The sequence below is a fragment of the Calonectris borealis genome, chromosome 2 (genome assembly GCF_964195595.1).
Source record: "Calonectris borealis chromosome 2, bCalBor7.hap1.2, whole genome shotgun sequence".
In the NCBI taxonomy this organism is placed as follows: domain Eukaryota; kingdom Metazoa; phylum Chordata; class Aves; order Procellariiformes; family Procellariidae; genus Calonectris; species Calonectris borealis.
The window spans coordinates 148,223,222-148,241,473 of record NC_134313.1 but is presented as its reverse complement, the minus strand read 5'-3'; the positions used below and the strand labels follow the sequence as shown (position 1 = coordinate 148,241,473).

Genomic DNA, 18,252 nt, shown 5'->3' with positions numbered 1-18,252 from the left:
CCTCATGTGGAAACCCTGAAATATTAGGTCTTTCTGGTCTTTGCAAACTGTACTAGTATGCGATGTTGGCACCAGAGGATTTATGGCTGTTTGCCTTTACTTGATTCATTTTTTCTTAAGAATTTTGGAAGATCTTTAAGCAGCTAACATTTTCACTATTTATCTCTGGGCTTCATTTTAGGAAGAACGTAGGAATGTTGAACTGTTGCTATTCTAGCTGGTGTTGTAGTCTCTTTGGAGACCCAGTTGAAACTGCAAGTTACAAGACTGAAAGACTGAAAGAAAAATAAGAGGAAAGGCTTATGTCTTCACTGCCCATGCAAGTATATCTTTTACAGCATAATAGCTGTTCTCCTGTAAAATCCAAGGCACAGATGTTTTTTTTTTGGCCACAATATCTCTGGGTGAGTTGAGTCCTAGGGAACTGCCTAACCACATCATGGTAAATACAGCTTTGTCACTGTGAAGGTGTTACGGAGAGGGAGCAAACAAAAGCTACTTTTCTTGCAGTAAAAATTCATTTTGACAGTAAAGCATAGCCAGGCAGAGAGCTGATACCTAGCCTTTGAGTCATATTTTAACTCCCACTGCCTTTAGCTAAGACCTAACAGGTGAGCATCAAGAATTCAAGCGCAATCTCAAGAATGCAAGCACAGTCGTTGCGAAAGGGACCAGATGTTCCCCCTATATTGGAGCTGCTGTGTGGATCTTGAACCTCGTGAGTCCCCTTTGTGAGCCCTATTTTCTAGAGCATGTGCTAATCAAGTGGGTAAGCTGTCTGGAAACACCATTAGAAAGCAACCTGTGCACAGTGCAGTTCTTCAACTGGAGATGCATCTATTCTGTATCTGAACACGTGCTCTGAAAACATCTGTTGGTCAGCTTAGAGCACTGAGCAGTGAGCTGCTGGTAGCTGGGTGCTTCAGTGAAAATACAGCACTGTCTCACCGATGGGTGCTGGAAAATATATTACCTGAGATGAGACTGAGGGAAGCAAGCCATCTTCTCTGTATGCCCTCACTTTGGCACCCAGCAACTTTCTGACTTTTGGAGACTCAAGTGTTTAATCTACATGAGCCCCTCTCTACCGATGCTGCTCATTTTGTTTGTCAGTGAATAAGGAGAAGGCAGCCGAAAACACAGCGCCAAATTCTCCAGGGCCTGAGTATCTGCATACAACTGTTGTGTCTAGGCAAAGTTGGTATTTATAAGGGCTCTGGGGTGGTGAAGAAATGAGGCATTCTATGTGAGGGAGAAGATGGTTTAGGCTTAAAGAGGGATTGATTTGTGGTTATTATTGCTGCCTTTGATCTGCCAACAGGGATCTGAAACTAATCCACCAGAGCAGCACAAGCCTGATATATAGTGCCAGATGGAGATGCCGGAATAGGTTACTCCTGCTGTCTTTGACGCTGCCTTATCATGAAGTGATAAAACAAGTAGTACAAAGCAAAGCAAGCAAGGGTTAGGAGCGTGCGCGCTGCAGGAATGCTGCTGGCTGTGTGAAGTGACTGCCAGTTGTTAAAGCCACTGCAGGATCAATTAGCCATTCGCAGCGTTATCCTAACCCGATGAGAGGCTGAGGGACCTGACCGCACAGAGCAGTTGGTTGGCATACAGAATTGAACATCACTGGGTACTTCCATGCTAAGTTGAGGAAACAGAAAATGCAGACTCCCTGTATTTCAAAAGTAATCCCATAAGCACAAATGACCATAGAAGTGAAAAACTCTGTTTTCTATAAGGACTTTTATTCACCATGGAGTTCATACCCCACCTATGAAGTGTATCAAAAATTAATCTCATTTTAAAATGTTGTGCTGTAAGCAGTGAATATGGTCTAGCTGTTGAGATGCTGGTGGGATTTTACGACTTCTTGTTTCATTTTGTTTAGAAATTAGAGCAATTTGGGGCTTAGTACAGCTATTAGTTCTCTATAGATCTCATGATCATGTGAGTCAGCAAGCTCATTGCATAAGAAGAGCTTTATATAGAAGTTGGATCAATTGGCAGTGAGTTGTCAATAAATGTATCTCCTAGACACTGTGCAATTGACAGGCTAATGAAGTGCTTTCTCGGTGACAGAGAGCTGTTGACAAATCTTTTGCCACTTTGCTTTTCCCACTCCTGCATTTCTCATAAATCCGCTCCATGCCGCGAGCTGGGGGAATACTAGCACAGTTTCACAAGTAAGGGGGTGCCTGTTTGCTACCTCACGTGCATAGGCTGGGATTTGGCAAACATGTTAGTAGCTTGTGTGTTGAGGAACCAGAAAGTAAGGACAGTAGTCCAAGGACCATGTCTGCCCTCCCTGCAATGTGTTTTCCAACATGTTTCTAGGAAGACGCGGAGTAGATGTCCTGCAGTTTATCCTCCAAGACTGCAGCTTGGGGTTTGGCTCTCCGTTGTTGCACTCTTTCTGCCTTCGTTGCTACCGTGGCGCTTGGACTGATTCAGTGCAAGTGGTTTCAACTCCATGTTCCTTTTCCTCTTGCCCAGAAACAGGTGGAAGCACTGGTTTATTTTGCATCACTCTTGAAGTCTCCCGTTTGCAAATGTCTGATGATTGAGTAAACTAATTCTTGTCCCTTTAAGTAAAAGTTCCATATTTGTTCCCCTAACTCATGAGCGTATGTAAGCACCAACGATTTAGGATGAGTGCTGCCTACCTACAGCAAAAAGATGTTCAGCAAAACCAGATCATATCAGTATGTATAATCCCACCTCCCTTGTAAGAGAAACTATTTTGGTTAATGCGTGCATTAAGAAGTTTACAGAGTGACTCATTGGCCCTGGCTATTACTAGCACTTGATGAGAAGACATTATTTTCACTCCAGTGTTCATAGCCAGCCTAGATGTTCGTATGTTGCTGTATAGTTTGGGGCTTGTGAGCTGTACTGCAAGTGCAGTTTGCCTGTTTGCTTGCATGGATAATAATGGCCATGTGTAGAGGATTTAAATAACAAAGAACGTGCTGTTTGATTGACATCGTAAAGCCGTGTTTGTTCTTGCAGTTTCCAAGATATGCCTCAGTTGATAACACTAATTACAACACAAATTATTATGAAACCTCTATTGTAATTCTTAAGTAATCTAGAGGTCTTTGCACTTCCCAAGTCACTCTGTTCAGGAGAGAACTAAAATAAGAAATGTACCTGATTTCGAGGAAGACTGTGATGAGAGACCTATCTCCCAGGATAGCCCGTGCTGCACGGTGTGCACTAGTGGATTTTCAGTTGTCAGGAATAGGTTGCGTGACCTTAAAGGCCAAACCTTGCACTCACTGAAATCAGAAGCAAAACTTGTATTGATTTTGTTGAAATCAAAATCAGGCTGACACTATGTTGCCATTTCATCTTGACGGACATCAGGGGAGAAGAAAGCCTTTCAAAAGGCTCTATGTTCTTCACACTGTGGGCCTTGAAAGACACTGAAAGCAACTTGGGAAGTCGTGCAGATTGGATGACATCAGAACCTACTGATGTCAGCGTAGCTGCTGTTTTCCAAAGGGGTGGTCAGCTTCTTGCTTTGCAAGAGGGAAGGAAGCCAATGTAAAAATCTGCAATGGAGCAGGGACAAGGATTCACACAGCAAGTGAGACTTCTTGTCTCACCCAGCTCATCCAGCACTATGGAACACTAGGAAAAACACTGCTGTCAGGAAAACATGAGTACATCACGGTTTGTTTCTGGTAGACGAAAGGAAGCCCAACCCTTCGCTCAAGGTGTTAATGGCATGAAAAAATATTATGTGATTTTCCTGTTTTTTCAGAACCACCTCCAACTGCAGGCAAGTTTGTTTTACAGAACAGAGCTTTAAGAAAGAGGACAAGCTAAAAAAGAAATGATAAATATTCAAACAAATCTTAGTGTCGTGTCACCTCAGGAGCTGGTGCAGTTTGCTGATTGCTCGGTTTCAGTGTGATCTCAGTAATGAAGAGCTGACCAGTGAGCCTAGTTTGGTGTAATTCCCTGAGTACCCTTGAAGCATAACAAACCCGGAAAGACTGTAATGAAAAATAATAGAAAGGTACCTGGGGGCTTAGCTTATGATCTCTGCTCATTACAGTAAGCAACATTTTCATTGCAGCATTACCATAAAGGTTATTGGCTGCTGCATAACATAGGTCCCTCCTGAAAAGATTTTGGAACAGCTCTGTTGGCACAGTAAAAGCCATGGAGAAACGCCAAAGATTTGCTTAAAACCCAGTAATTGTTAGCCAAATATTAATGGTGTGATGCTTTGTTCAAAACTGGCTGGAAAATGGGGTGAATGGTCTGAATCATTTTATTACATGGTATCTGTGTGACCATCTTTGGTCTTCCGCGCCACTGTATTATAATTTTTTGCTTCCATAATGAAGTAACATGAATGGTGACAATGATTTTGAAATTGGCTTTGAATCTCCTTGCTCCTTTGCCTGTATGTGGACCTGTCGGAGCACAACTCATCAGAGTGGCTGGAAGATTGACATCATTGGCATGTTTGTGCCAGTGTTGGCCAGGGCATAGTTGAAAGGGCTGTATTTGGGAACTGAAAAGAGATTTCATGAGGAAGATAGCAAATTCAATATTTGCATGGACCTGTTATGCATGTTCAAAAATTCAATCCAAGAAGGTTCCTTTGGAACAGCCTTTCTGGAAAGTATATCCGACAGGAGTCAAACAAAGCCGACTCAGGTGACTGGGTGAAATTGGATTGTCTGTGATGTGTAGCACCTCGGATGTGGTCCTTTGTGTCAAAAAGGTGAAGTGTGTTTCCTCATTTCTTCACCTTTTTCATGGTAGTGCTTTTGAGCAGCTAAATCCAGGGGGCTGGAGGAGCCAGGGGTTTCCTCCACCGATGGCAGTGAGCAGCTGCTCCATATCCCTGTTCCCTTGTCCTGCCAGTAGCAAGGCTAACCACAAATTCAGAACATGTATATACACGTGTATATACACATACAGCCATGAACAGATTAGCATGACGGGAGGACAGATGGCCACATAAACACAGAGAGGACAAACAACAGCCAGACTGCATTTCTAGAGGTCAATGCTCAGGGAAACCCCTATGTCAGGGATCCCTCTGGTACCTGGCTCCCAGATCTTGATGTTTCAAGTATCAGGCCCCCAGACCCAGTCTTACCAGCCTACGGCTCCTCAGTCTCCCTGGGAGCTGGTCCCAGATCCTTGGTCTCTCCAGTATCCAGAACTCGGTCCATCCTAGTAACCAGCTAGTCTGGCTTGAACTTTGCTGATGGGTCATGCATGCTTGCTGTCAGAACAGAGCACACTCACACAGAAAACAGTTAGAAAGAGGGTTTAGGCAGGACAAAGTGGAGGTGATTTGGCGCAGAGTTTAGCCAAACAAGTGCGCTGACCAGCCTCCTGCTTGCACACTGTTGGCCTCGTTTGTTCCCCACTTGATCCTCTCTCCATTTTCCTGCACTTGTTCTCTCTCATCCACCTTGATCCCTCCCTACTCTCTTGGTCCTTCCCCTAAACATCTCATAAATCCTGTATAATCCTTAAATACTTTTGCTCAATCCCAAGACTCCCCCTAAGCATCCCACAGTAAGTCCTATGCCCCCTTTACGCAGTGGTCCCCAGAGCTTGCACAGCCTTCCAGAAAGAGTTTCTTGTGTTGGGTCACTCAGGTGGGTTGTGCGGCGGGACCGGGGCTTAGTCTTTCACCTTTGAGGGTCTCCGGAGCGGTGATTCAGGGGGGTTAGTTGGTTGAGTGTGTCCCTCGTCACTGTTTGGTCTTTGTGTCTATTTTGAGGAGCCGTTAGGCAGCCAGCACTGCAGCCGGTGGGGATGACGGAGGTAGACACCCTGGGAGCGGCGTGTGAGCCAGCCCAGCAGAGCACAGCAGCTATATAACCCTGGGTGTGGAGAATTGCGGTCCCCTGAATGTTCTCGCTGCTACTGCCAGTGAAATCGGTCATCCTCAGTGTGCAGCAGAGCAGGCTCAGATTAACTCAGACACTTCAGTTTTGCTTTAAAAAAAAAGAGGAAAAAAGAGAGTCTGCGTATCAGTATTTCCCCAGAGTCCCTTCTATACATTTTATTGGTACACTTTGTCTAGTTACTGGAAAAGAAATACATACCTGCCAGATGTAGAATAACTTAAAGAAAGTTCCTTGGCTTGCACTTAGCTATTTTTACCCTCTGTTTTCCTGTTTTTTAATGTTAATTAGGTGCACAGCAAAATGCATGCAGTAAATCAATAATAAAGATTATGTAAGGGGATTTATCTGAGCAGCGAGCCCCTTAGTGTAGCATTCAAAAAGGAAAATGAGCACTGGTTTACTTAAGCCCAAAGGACTCCATGTGGACAACAACGTTAAAATAACATAAGAATGAAGAAGACTCTGTTCGGCTGGCTCCAGGAAGGTGCCTGTGCTGTGTGCCAGTATGTTTTCTGCACCATGTTCACTGCCTGTCCAGGCTTAGTTTGAGAGCAGGCGGGTGGCCCTGAATATGGTCCCAACAACACGGTTTGGTGAAATGGAGCAAACTGATGATTTATGTACTGCATGCTCATGGAATTGCAAATACATAAAGACAAGGGTTGTGATGATACAGATGACTTCAGTAAACAGAACACACTTCTTTCTCACTTGAATAGTCTTTTTACTTCTTGCTCTCCTTTCCATCTTCGTTACAGTTCCATGGAGATCCCCTTGTGTGTCTCTCTGGCTTCGTCTCACACTGAGATTTTCAGTGTTGGGCTCCTTGGGTGTGAGATAGGTCTGATTTTCAGAAAGCAGATGTTGGCGTTCCATGTGCTTTCAAAACCCTCTCTGCCAAAAGCCACATTTTTTGTAAGGTCTTTCAAGTTGGGTATGCAAAGTCGTTAGCCAGTTTTGCAAATCTTGGCCTGTATGTTTTCCTTTAAAAAAGACTTCTTTTTTTTGCTAGGTTTCTATGAGCTTCCAGCTGTGCTCCCCTAACAAGCCTCTCATTTAAAGTACTTGCTTCAAAAGGCTGCTAGCCTCAGAGAATATGAGGAGAAGGCTTTCTTTTATTGTCTTTATTTAATTAAAGAAATGCCTAACACCTATTTGGAATTCCTTTCTGGAAAAAAAAAAATTAGTTCTCCTTAACATGCAAGATGGTGAGTTCGGTGAAGCAGGAATTAAATTAACCAGTTTAAGAGTGAGTGTGTCTGGCAGAATTAAAATTACCCAGGAATTGCCCTATAGGAGAGCAGGTGTTTGTAAATCATAGTTACCTTGGCTCAAATCTCCCCACACAGACACGTCTCCCCTGAGGTGTCTCCTTATACGTCCGTCTGGACCGTATTCCCTTTATAACTGCCGTGTTTGCGCTCCTGAGTTGTCATGGCAGGACTGATGATGCTGTAGTGAGGAGCACCACGGGGAGCTCCTGAGCTCAGGCCAGAGGTCCATCTGGTCAGGGTCCATCTCTGACAGTAACCTGTAGGGAAAGAGGGTGGGAAATATGACACGTAGAAGTTGAATCTCTCTTCTTCAGGTATATGGCACAGCAAATGTGAAGGGGAAAGACTGGGGTTGAGGGATCCGGCAGAAGGGAGCCCTGTGGGGAATTGAATGATGAAGTGGCCAGCAGGAGACACATGGGATGGGTGGGCTTAATTTAGAGGATGCATGTTCTACACAGTCGCTGAGACAGTGAGCTACAGGACAGTTTTGGCAGAATACTTTTTTTTGCTTATTGAGATTTGGAGTGTTTTTAGGCAGGAATTCGCAGTAAGTCAACGTTGGATTGTGTGACTCAGCAGGGTCTATAATGTAAGGTAGCTAACAGCTTGTGAGAGCGTGCAAAGTGGGAACAGAGAGGGAGTGGTTGCTTTGGGTGGCCTTCATCTAGCATTTTAAAATATCTAAGTGTGAGTGTCTACCAGCTGCCCACTGTCCACTGTAGTTGGTGAAAATCTGTAACAGAGTATAGCAACCAGGCATCTCACAGCAGACACTTGTATTTGGTCACCCAAAAAGCTCTCTTCTCCACTGGCTTCATTAGCCAGATCTCCAGTGACTGCAACATGGGCTTGGATACCTACCTCTCCACCTGTACTGAATCCTCTCCTTCTTATCTAATTAGGGCTCCAAAAAATGAAACTAGCTACAAAAAAGAGCTAAACCAAGATGGGAAGAAGTGATCAGCTCCCCTGCGGAGTGCCTCTGGGGGCTAAGACCCCAGAAAGCACTTGAGGGGATTAGGGATTTCTGGTGATGCAGAAAGTCTCTTTGAAAGGTGAAATGCAGGACTTGGGGGGAATTAGGGAGGGTGATGCCAGGACAAACTCTGCAGGAACTTCGGGTTATGAAGATTATTGGGACAGGTGAAGGGAACGGAAAAATATCACAGGTTGTTACACTTTGGAGTGTCTTGGGGCTGGGCTCTGGGGTGCGGAGATTGGGGGCAGTCGGAAGTATTAGGCATACCAGAGTGTGAGTGGGCAATAGGGGAAGACAAACTGTTACAGACCTAAAAATACTGGAGCAGTTTTACAACACATTAAGAGCTGCAGGTTTAGTAGCCCAGAGGCTCTTGCAGCGTCGCAGGCATGCCGCACCGCCAGCGCCCGTCCCCTTCAGCCGGCCAGCGCTGCCTCCATTTCGGAGCATGAGGAGTGAGCTGGTACACAGACAGATGACAAGCCAGAGCTGAGTTTTTTGAAGAAACTTGCAGAGAGCTTCAGATGATGAACATCTCTGACACTGCTGCCATCTGCTTTCAGAGCATTCGCAAACAAGGGGCAAAAAATTAGCTGAATAAAATGAGTCACTCTTGTCTGTTCTTCCTTATTAAGAATCCTAAAACTTCAGCTTGCCATCCGAGTGTGCAAGGAAACCAGATATTCGTTTCACTTACCCATGCAATGTTCCTGTTAATTTAAATCATCTGACTTATGTCACAGAGAATAAAAATAAATTATTGGTAAATTACCAAAATAACGTGACACTTGCAAAGTAATTTTAACCCCACTATTTTCCTTCACTGGTACATTACTGGCAAACTAAACTCCAGTATCTGTCCCCTTCCTGGGAGAAGATGTGGGTTGAGGAGGCGATGTGTTAGCAGCTCCCACAGGAGAGAAGGCCAGTCTCAGTCGCTCAGAGGGGATGCCAGAAGCAGCAATAAGCTACGCCAAAATTGCCAGGGCAAAAGCATCTTGCAGTAAGTGCTTGAGAATTGTAACTAACACAGGCTAGCCAGCAGATAGCGGTCTTGCAAGCACTTCTTTCAGCATTGGGTCTCTAGTGATATCACCACTGATTCAGCCTTTCCCCTCTCCTGCTTCAGCAGCTGGGGCTGGGGACCGTCCTGTTGAGGTCGTTGTAAATACCCACATTTGAAGCTGTGTCTGAGCATTAGATACCCGCCTGAACCTGAGCTCGAGCTTTTGGAAAAGCGAGCAGCGCTGGAATGTTTCACCTTTGTTTCTCAGATTACAGTACATACCTGGAGGTAGCATCTCTCCAGGATTGCATTTAACTGTGCGCGTCCTTTTCATTCTGCATACTCACCCCGTAGGTCTATTACAGACGTAAAGTGAGAGCAATGTATTTCTTATGGCTCATTCTTGAAATCCTCTTTCAAAATGCTTAAACTCAAGAAGACCAATGTGTGCATCAGACACTGTACACTAGCTCACTAGTTACACAAGTTCACTCTTTTCATCTCTGGGAGCACGTAGCCTTCAGCTAGTGAGTGTTGTGTTGTACAAGAGAGAAAAATTCGAGGCAATTGTGCTGAAGGTGGTTTTTGAAAGTGGCTCTTTTGAACTTTATGAATTTTAACTATGGTTCTTTTTTAAATTCAGAGATTTTGGTAGCAAGACTGTATGCTTTCAAATTACAAGGCTTCATATCTGATCTTATGCTGTAAATTGCAACATTTAGCAATTTGTAGTTTAATTTAGAAGGATCACCTACTTTCCTAAATGCTTAAGTAATGTGGCAGGCTGTGGTTATTGATTCTCTCTGAATTTATTACAAGAAAGCTGTATTCACTCTTTCCTCTTGGGAATGCCCCTCCTGAACTGCATGCTTGCTAGTGACAGCTTAGACCCCTGATACATAACCAAAGACCTTGCCTAATATCCTTGCAACTGCTCGGGGAATTTTTATTAAGTAAAAGCATCATTAAAGTAGACAGAATGATGAAGTTTAATGAGCATCTTTCTCACTTGATATTGTTAGTTTTGCTGCAGCAGCCATAGTGCTTTCATTTGTTACTTCCAGTGGGGCAGATAGAGAATGCAGGGAGATTTTGTTTATGTTTATATTTGCATACAAAGAAACATTTACGTTCATGAGAGATATTTGCTTTGAAAAATGTATACAAGGAAAGAAAGCAACTGGAAATCTCTGAGGGCTTTCTGCATTTCCAGTCTTGCAGTTAATCTCCCCTTTCACTTTAACATAATGAGAAGGCTGCATGCAATACTGTAGCAGCTAAGTCTACAAAGGTTCAGCAGTTTGTGAACTGTGGTTATAATAACTAGTTTCTGACTGTTGCTGCAAACCCAAACATCTCAAATATTTATTTGCACTCCAGATTTTATTCTTCAGCTGAGGTTGCGATCTGCGAGCTGTGTGTGATGTCCTGCTCAGAGCTATACCAGCCCCGTGAACAGGTGACATTCCAAAATATCAAGTGTGAAGGTGCTGCCATAAATGTATTATCAGCACTTATCTCACAAATCTGCCTTGAAACAGTAGCCGCAATCTGCCTCAATATTCCTTTGTCTGTTATGGAGACCATCTGCCTCCGCTAAGGGTCTAGTTGTACAAACCGATATGTCAAGGTGCCAACTCCTAGTACATTACCGTCCGTCAGCTGAGCTGCGTAACTGTCTGTGTGCGTGTCTTAAGCTGACCTCCGCTGCCGAGGACGGTGTGCGAGTGTCTCTGCCTAACATGTTTGACTTCGCAGTGATGCCAGAGCAAGAGCATGTACGCAGTTAGTTACTACAGCTTGGCTGACAGACGGTGATGTGCAAGCTATGGTTTCTGGGGCTGTATCCTTCCAGTAGGTATCGAAATCATTAAGGACTGTATATGTAAACTCCACATCTATTACAGCCAAGGGGTTATAGGTTCTCGTGTAATTCAGATACTTGCTTCTCTGTGCAGATCAGCTCCATTAGTTTTTTTCTTTTGGTTTTTTTTTTGGTTTTTTTTTTCCTTGGGAACTATAAAACTGGTGTCTGTTGTTGTACCAGAAGTTCATTGAAAATTGTGAATTCTTTTTTCCCTAGAGTAACAGAAGGCAAATTCTGCCCCAGAGGCATTATCGCAGTCATTATTGTATTTAAACGTTGTTGTGACACCATATGTCTCCTTGTATTTGATGTGTGCAAACACAAGAGAGTCCCTGTCTGTGAAGGCTTGTATAATCTAAATACGTCTGATCCTTGCTCTTTGCGTAGCAGACTACTGTGATAGATTGTAAAGCACTTATCTTCAGTTGAGATAGCAATGTGCAGCTGAAACTTCCTTGAAATTTTGCCAGAGAAACCTAAGTAGATATATTTGATTTGCTTATTTCAAACCCAATAATTATTTTCCTGGATGAAACTTCGGTGCACATGCTGATAGAAGTGGTTGGATATAAGAGTAAGTAAAAAGGATGTAAAAATGCTGCAGATGTCTGCAACTCATGCACATCTACTACTACTAACATGACATTTGCATGGGGCGGAGGGAATTGCTGGAGCACCAATAGCACTGAATGTCGTAAGGAGCAAATATCAAAGAAAAACTGCTACCAAAAGTACTTACAGGTCAATTGGGATTTTTGCTGTTTAACACGTGCAGTGGCCACTGGACCTCATTTCGCAGTCAAAAGGCGTTGCCCCAGTAGACTTTACCAGAACTCTGAAGTTCATTCAAAATTGTCAATATTCAGTTTCTGCACTTCAAAAGCACCCGTGTAGTCGGTAGAATTCCCACCACACCCTTTTACTTGAGAAAAAGTTCACTAATCTAAGCTCTGGCAGTCCACAATCTTGAACATTTGGACTGAGAAAGCAGGAAATGAGAGGCAGAATGAATGCCAGAAGTGTCATCTGAGAGGGAAATTCATATAAGGTTTCCAAAGCAAAAAAGTGGAGCCTAAACCAACCTGAGCAAAAAAAGGGTATGTAACACCTGAAGACCACTAAAGCTGTTACAGTCCTCTCTGGGTTGGCACTAACAGGGCAAAGGAGCTGTGGAGCAGCAGGAGGTGGAAGACAGGACAGTGACAGGGGACTCCTGTTCCCATCCACGAAGATTTTTTTGTGCTCAGGTACAGTGGATCAGTGGATTCTCTGTTAATTCAGTGCTTAAAGTCCCAAATGGGGACTTTCGTATTATATGAAAAAACCTCACATTCTACTCCAATGTAGCGTTATTTCTCTAGAGCCAAAAAACAACTTGAATGTTAATTTAGTATTTAACTAACTATTGTTGTTCACAGATTTGAGCATGCATTTCCACTTCTCTGTTGCTAACTTTTCAGAGTTACAGAATTATTGCTGACAGTGGTTCAAATGCTGCACTGCATGTCATTCAGAACAAGATGCTGCTTGTTCCCTGACTTTTTCTACCTTGGATCGGTTTCTGATGGGACAACCTCCTTGAATGACACTTCTGTGCTCTTCCACAATGATAGTATTTCCTGACACCGAAACATCTCCTTCCATATCTTCCCTCCCTCAACTCACTTAACGCCTTCTAGAACAGGACAGTTATTTAGGATGGATATTTGATTAGTATGCATACTGTGTACTTGGATAAAATATAGCCTTGTGCTGTTGGGGCTGTACCTCTTATGAAAAGAAAAATATGTGTATTGTAGCTATTAGTAAGCATGCAGTTATCACGGAGGGTCAAGGCTCTCTGCGTTCATCAGGAAATGACATCTGATCCCTTGTTGACAGTAGGTGATGGCACACACAAAATTTCAGTAAGGTGAAGTAATGTCGTAGTTTACAGTTGTATTTTCCTTGAGCAAGGCTGTTTTGGGTACAGTGCACCTTGACAGCAAGCCTGTTGAGCAGCATCATGTAAAACGGCACCTGCTGAGGAGGTGAAAGCGAGCGCTGCCTCTCCACCCCACCCTACGAGAAGCTCTAATCCCATTCTGCAGTCCAGGAACCTCAGGGTTGAAGTATCTTCCAGATACAGCAAAATAAAGCCAGAGCAGGTTGTAGCTTTTAATCTCCTGACATTAGAATAGAATAGAATAGAATAGAATAGAATAGAATAGAATAGAATAGAATAGAATAGAATAGAATAGAATTAGAACAGAACAGAATATTTCAGTTGGAAGGGACCTACAATGATCATCTAGTCCAACTGCCTGACCAATTCAGGGCTGACCAAGTTAAACCATGTTATTAGGGGCATTGTCCAAATGCCTCTTAAACACTGACAGGCTTGGGGCATCGACCACCTCTCGAGGAAGCCTGTTCCAGTGTTTGACCACCCTCTCGGTAAAGAAATGCTTCCGAATGTCCAGTCTAAACCTCCCCTGGTGCAACTTTGAACCATTCCCACGCGTCCTATCACTGGATACCAGGGAGAAGAGATCGGCACCTCCCTCTCCACTTCCCCTCCTCAGGAAGCTGTAGAGAGCAATGTATGTCTTAGCTAAAACCTCTCTGTATCTGACATAAACAGCCCCTCCATGGCCATGCCTTATAGCACAGTAATTCAAGAGTATTTCTACCTGTTTGGATCCTTGTTCAATGTCTCTTGCATACGGTTGACTGCATAGTCCACCAGGCCCTGTAGAAGAAGGAGGGCCTGTCCTCTGCTGAAATTAGTTTCAACCTGCAAAGCAGAAGAGGTCACTGTAAATAAAGAGTTGCTTTTCTCTGAGATACCCGCTCAGGGTGATACCCACTGCAGAATTGTGTATCAGGTCATGCTTTCTGTATAAGCAACAGCATATCATGAGTAACTAAGTCTGTCCCGACAGGGCTAAGCAAAAGTAGCAGAAGGATCTGTACCTGCTCCTTGTTTGCAGCGAGGGCTGGACAGGCATGCAGGCTACATACACGGACTGCAGCGGGGAAGAGTGCATGCGAGGGTGTGTGGGATGGACCAGTGCAGCTCGCCTGTGACAGCTGGGACCTTCTGCGTGCCCCAGACACATGAAAATGCAGGACCCGGGTTCTGTGGCAACAATGCTGACAGCTACCCATCCAGATTTTGACACATCTGTCGTGGTTTAACCTGGCAGCAGCCAAATACCACGCAGCCGCTCGCTCACCCCCCCCGCCGGGTGGGATGGGGGAGAGAATCAGAAGGGTAAAAGTGAGAAAAACTCGTGGGTTGAGATAAAGACAGTTTAATAGGGAAAGCAAAAGCCGCGCACGCAAGCAAAGCAAAACAAGGAATTCATTCACCACTTCCCATCGGCAGGCAGGTGTTCAGCCATCGCCAGGAAAGCAGGGCTCCATCACGCGTAACGGTTACTTGGGAAGACAAACGCCATCACTCCGAACGCCCCCCCCCTCCTTCTTCTTCACCCAACCTTATATGCTGAGCATGATGTCATATGGTATGGAATAGCCCATTGGCCAGCTGGGCCAGCCGCCCTGGCCACACTCCCTCCCAGCCCCCTGCACATCTGGCAGGGCATGGGAAGATGAAAAGTCCTTGACTAGCGTAAACAATACCTAGCAACAACCAAAACATCAGTGTGTCATCAACATTATTCTCACACTACATCCAAAACACAGCACTATACCAGTTAATAGGAAGAAAATCAACTCCATCCCAGCCAAAACCAGGACAACATCAAAAGGCAATTCTAGGAAGACTCAGAGTTTCTCAACCCCAAGCCCCTGAATCTGTCCTGTTTCTTGACAAAGTCCACCAAAATGTGGAGGGGCAGTGACACAAGAAGGCTCTTGTGGGAACTGGTGCCGTTATCTTCTTCAGTAGCAGAATTCCTATCCAGTGGTAGAAGTTAGCGTCCAACTTGACTGGCCAAGCCGAGTACGGGGTTGGGGTGGACACTCACCAGCATCGGGCTGAAGTATTAGCAGGGGGACACCTTTCAGAGGGATTTCAGTATTGGCGTCAACATTGCCAGTGTTTATACAGCTGAATGAGCAGAAACAAAGCTCGTCTCTGTTCCCTTCTAGATACGCTGACACCCCCGCAAAGTACGTCTTCAAAAAGCACTTTATGTCAATAAGGGAAGTTAAGTTTGAGCTGTGTTTATTTTGGGTAGGTTTTTAATTTCGTTTATTCAGGATTACTCATAAATTATCTATTAATTACTATGTGATATTTAGCAAGATCCTCTCAGCCATGTAGTCTATTTAACTTCGCTGTGAATGCTAGCCATCTTAATTGTAGGATACTTTGTCAACATTTAATCAGTGGTACTTACTAATGTGGCATTGATGTGTTGGTAGCTGTCCCAGTACTATCAATCATGTGTGAGCAGCAAAGGCGGGTGTGACACCATTGCTCTCTGTCACATTATCAAGCCCTCAGGTTTTCTGGTTAGGGATGATGCTCACTTTGCTCTAAGTGGGCACTCTATCTCTCCAGTTCAACCCAATTTTTGTCATTGTCAGCTTGAATACACATCCTTGCAGCCTTCTGAGCCTTAATCCCATAACTGCAGAATAAAGGTTGCTAGTTTCTGAAGGCAAAACTGATTGTTCCTTCACTGCTCCAAAGGCCTGCTCTTCCCAATGTTACTCTCCTGATAAGTCACAAAAAACATTATTATAGACTGCAGCATGAGATCTAATAGGAAATTCAGTGTGTTGAGGAAAAAAAAAATATAATGACCTTCCTTTTCTTATTTCTAGTAACTAGATGCATTGTTTAACATGCTGCCGAGTAAAAGCCTGTGTTTAATGGTCATATCACAAATATTCTTTGTCTCATTTCCTTACAGTCTTTATGGCAGACACATGCAGGCGAATCCTGAACCTCCAAAAAAGAACAATGACAAGTCAAAGAAGATCAGCCGTAAGCCTCTGGCAGCCAAGAACAAATAAGTCCCTGGCTTCTGCCTCTGTTTTTATATCTTTTACATTGCTTTTGCATGTGCCTATAATAGTCCTACGCATCTCCTGTTACTCATAAGAAAGCAGACACTAGAGGTAAAAGCAATTTACTATGTATACTGCTTTAGAAGATACTGCTTAAGGAACACAAAACTACCTATTCTCCTAATTATGGTCACATTTATGTAGCCATTTAATATATCACTGTCAAACACATTTTAGCTTTTCTATTTATATGTATATTAATGTCCTCTCTTCACATGTATCACGTCCTGTTAATATCAGGGGTTTTGCACCTCTATTATACAATATTAAATTTCATATAATATTCTAAGTGATTTTAATAAAGGTCCTTATTTGTATTGTGTTTCAATTTCTTCAGTAGGACTTCTGAATAGCGAATTCCTTGAGGAACATATGTGTCCACTTTCCTGCAATGTGTTAACTTCTTGTGTAGGAATGTGATACCATTTTATCTGATACCAGTTAGTTAAAATGTAAGCGTTCTGTTCAAGGAGTGAAAAATTTTAATCAGTTTCTATTTTTTTTTACATTGCTATGTCCTGCTTTTTTGCCTTGAAGGTTATTTTGAAATCAAGGAGTAGGGGAAGGGAGAGAGGAAAGGAAAAAAAAGTGTCTTTGTAAAGAGCTGCCAATTGCCAGCCTCAATTTGGGGAAAGAGAACTTTTTCATTTGAAGAAAATGGTATTTCTGCCAATTTTTTAAGTGATTTTTTTTTTTTTAGGCAGAAAACCCAAATAATGTATTTAATCTCTGCTGAAAGTGCTTGTATTGAAGATCTGTTCCAAATGGCTTTTGAAAATGCCACAGGTTCTATATTTATCTGTACAAAGCCAGCACCACAACCAAGCTCAGAAGCCGCAAATTGTTTAACATCTCAAATAGCTTCAGGTCTTACCAGTGGGGAAGAAAAACCTAAAATCTACAGACAGTGATTTCCAAACAACTTTAGCCTTAAAAGCAAAAGCTAACCAGGAAGCTCAAGGAGCAAGAACAGATATTCATGCCTAGATCGCTCGTGTCAAGACCTTCCTGCCCTTGATTTCCGATTTCATGAATTTCATACCTGAGCAACCCATTGCCCAGTTTCGGCTGCCATCCGGTCAGCAAGCCAGGAAACATGCCCAGCCTGCTGAAACAGGCCTGTTGCGTTCAACGAGAGAAGAAAAGGATTTAAATATCTCATGCTAGAAATGATACTTGCCACAGAAGCCGTTTTGTATCTGAAAACTCTGTTATCAGCACCAGCCTCTTGATCTCATTTAGGATTATCCCAGCATTTAAGTAATACATGGTTGCCTTAGTCTGAGAATAAATGTATTGACATATATTTTGCAACAGATTTTTTGAATTGGCAAGCAGGGCTAGGAAGTTGGCATCAAGCTTTAGACACATTTTAAGTGGTCTTTGGTACTTCAGAAGAATGAGGCAGTCTTGGTAGGCAGATGGAAAACAGTAAAAATGGTAGATTTGTCAGGAACAGTCAATTTTATCTGTTGCAAGCTCTGCAGAGGGTTTTCCAGACCTCTGAAGTGATCTGTCTAGGGGAACAGGTCCAACTGAAACAGGCCCATGGAGGCGCTAGGTTGGGTGCTTGTTAAGAATTCACAGCAAAAACTGGCCCCAGGCTGGAACGCACACAATTAAATCTGGCGTAGGCATTAGCACGTGAGGGTACCTAATGACAATAATAATCATGCTACAAAAAGCCCTGAAGAAATGTCAGTGAAATGTCAGAAGATCCCCAAACTACTATTGCAAATGCCTTTTGGAACAAAATAAATAGCAAGGGCACATCTATGGGGAAAGGGTGAAGAGGGTCTAGATCCTTCCCCCAGTATCCTTCCCTGGCACTGAATGCCCTCGGGGTGGCAATGCCCGCAGGGCTGAGCTCTCCTGACAGATGCCTGCAGCCATAGACCCTGGTTTTCAGGCTTGAAGACGTTTTACGTACACTCACTTCCAGCTAAACCAGATTTGCCCTCTTCTGAAATCTCCCTGGGTACACCTGGTTTTCTGTGAGCGGGGTAGCCATATGGCTTTCCTTCGATTTGAACAGAAATCCAGCCAGAGCCAAAGGCATCTGGGGTGTCTGAGACTGCGTCCGTCACCTGCTCTGTGACTTGGGGTTTAGAAAGAGAGAAGTTGCTACGGGGCTACAAGGGTTTCAAAGCATGGAGCAGAGTCTCTCAGGTAAAAATAAAAGCTTGTTGGGGAAGGCCTGATAA

The 18,252-nt window shown here is 43.7% G+C and overlaps 1 protein-coding gene across 2 annotated transcripts in view; it reads left to right on the top strand.

The window, feature by feature from the left end:
• RSU1 (Ras suppressor protein 1) overlaps window positions 1–16,365 on the top strand; it is a 111,366-nt gene extending 95,001 nt beyond the window's left edge. For both annotated transcript variants that reach the window (XM_075143866.1, XM_075143867.1), the window contains one exon: window positions 15,892–16,365. In XM_075143866.1, coding sequence (XP_074999967.1) covers window positions 15,892–15,994 — 103 coding nt within the window. In that variant the 3' untranslated portion in view covers window positions 15,995–16,365. The remainder of the gene's footprint in view (window positions 1–15,891) is intronic.
• Window positions 16,366–18,252: the final 1,887 nt, after the last annotated feature.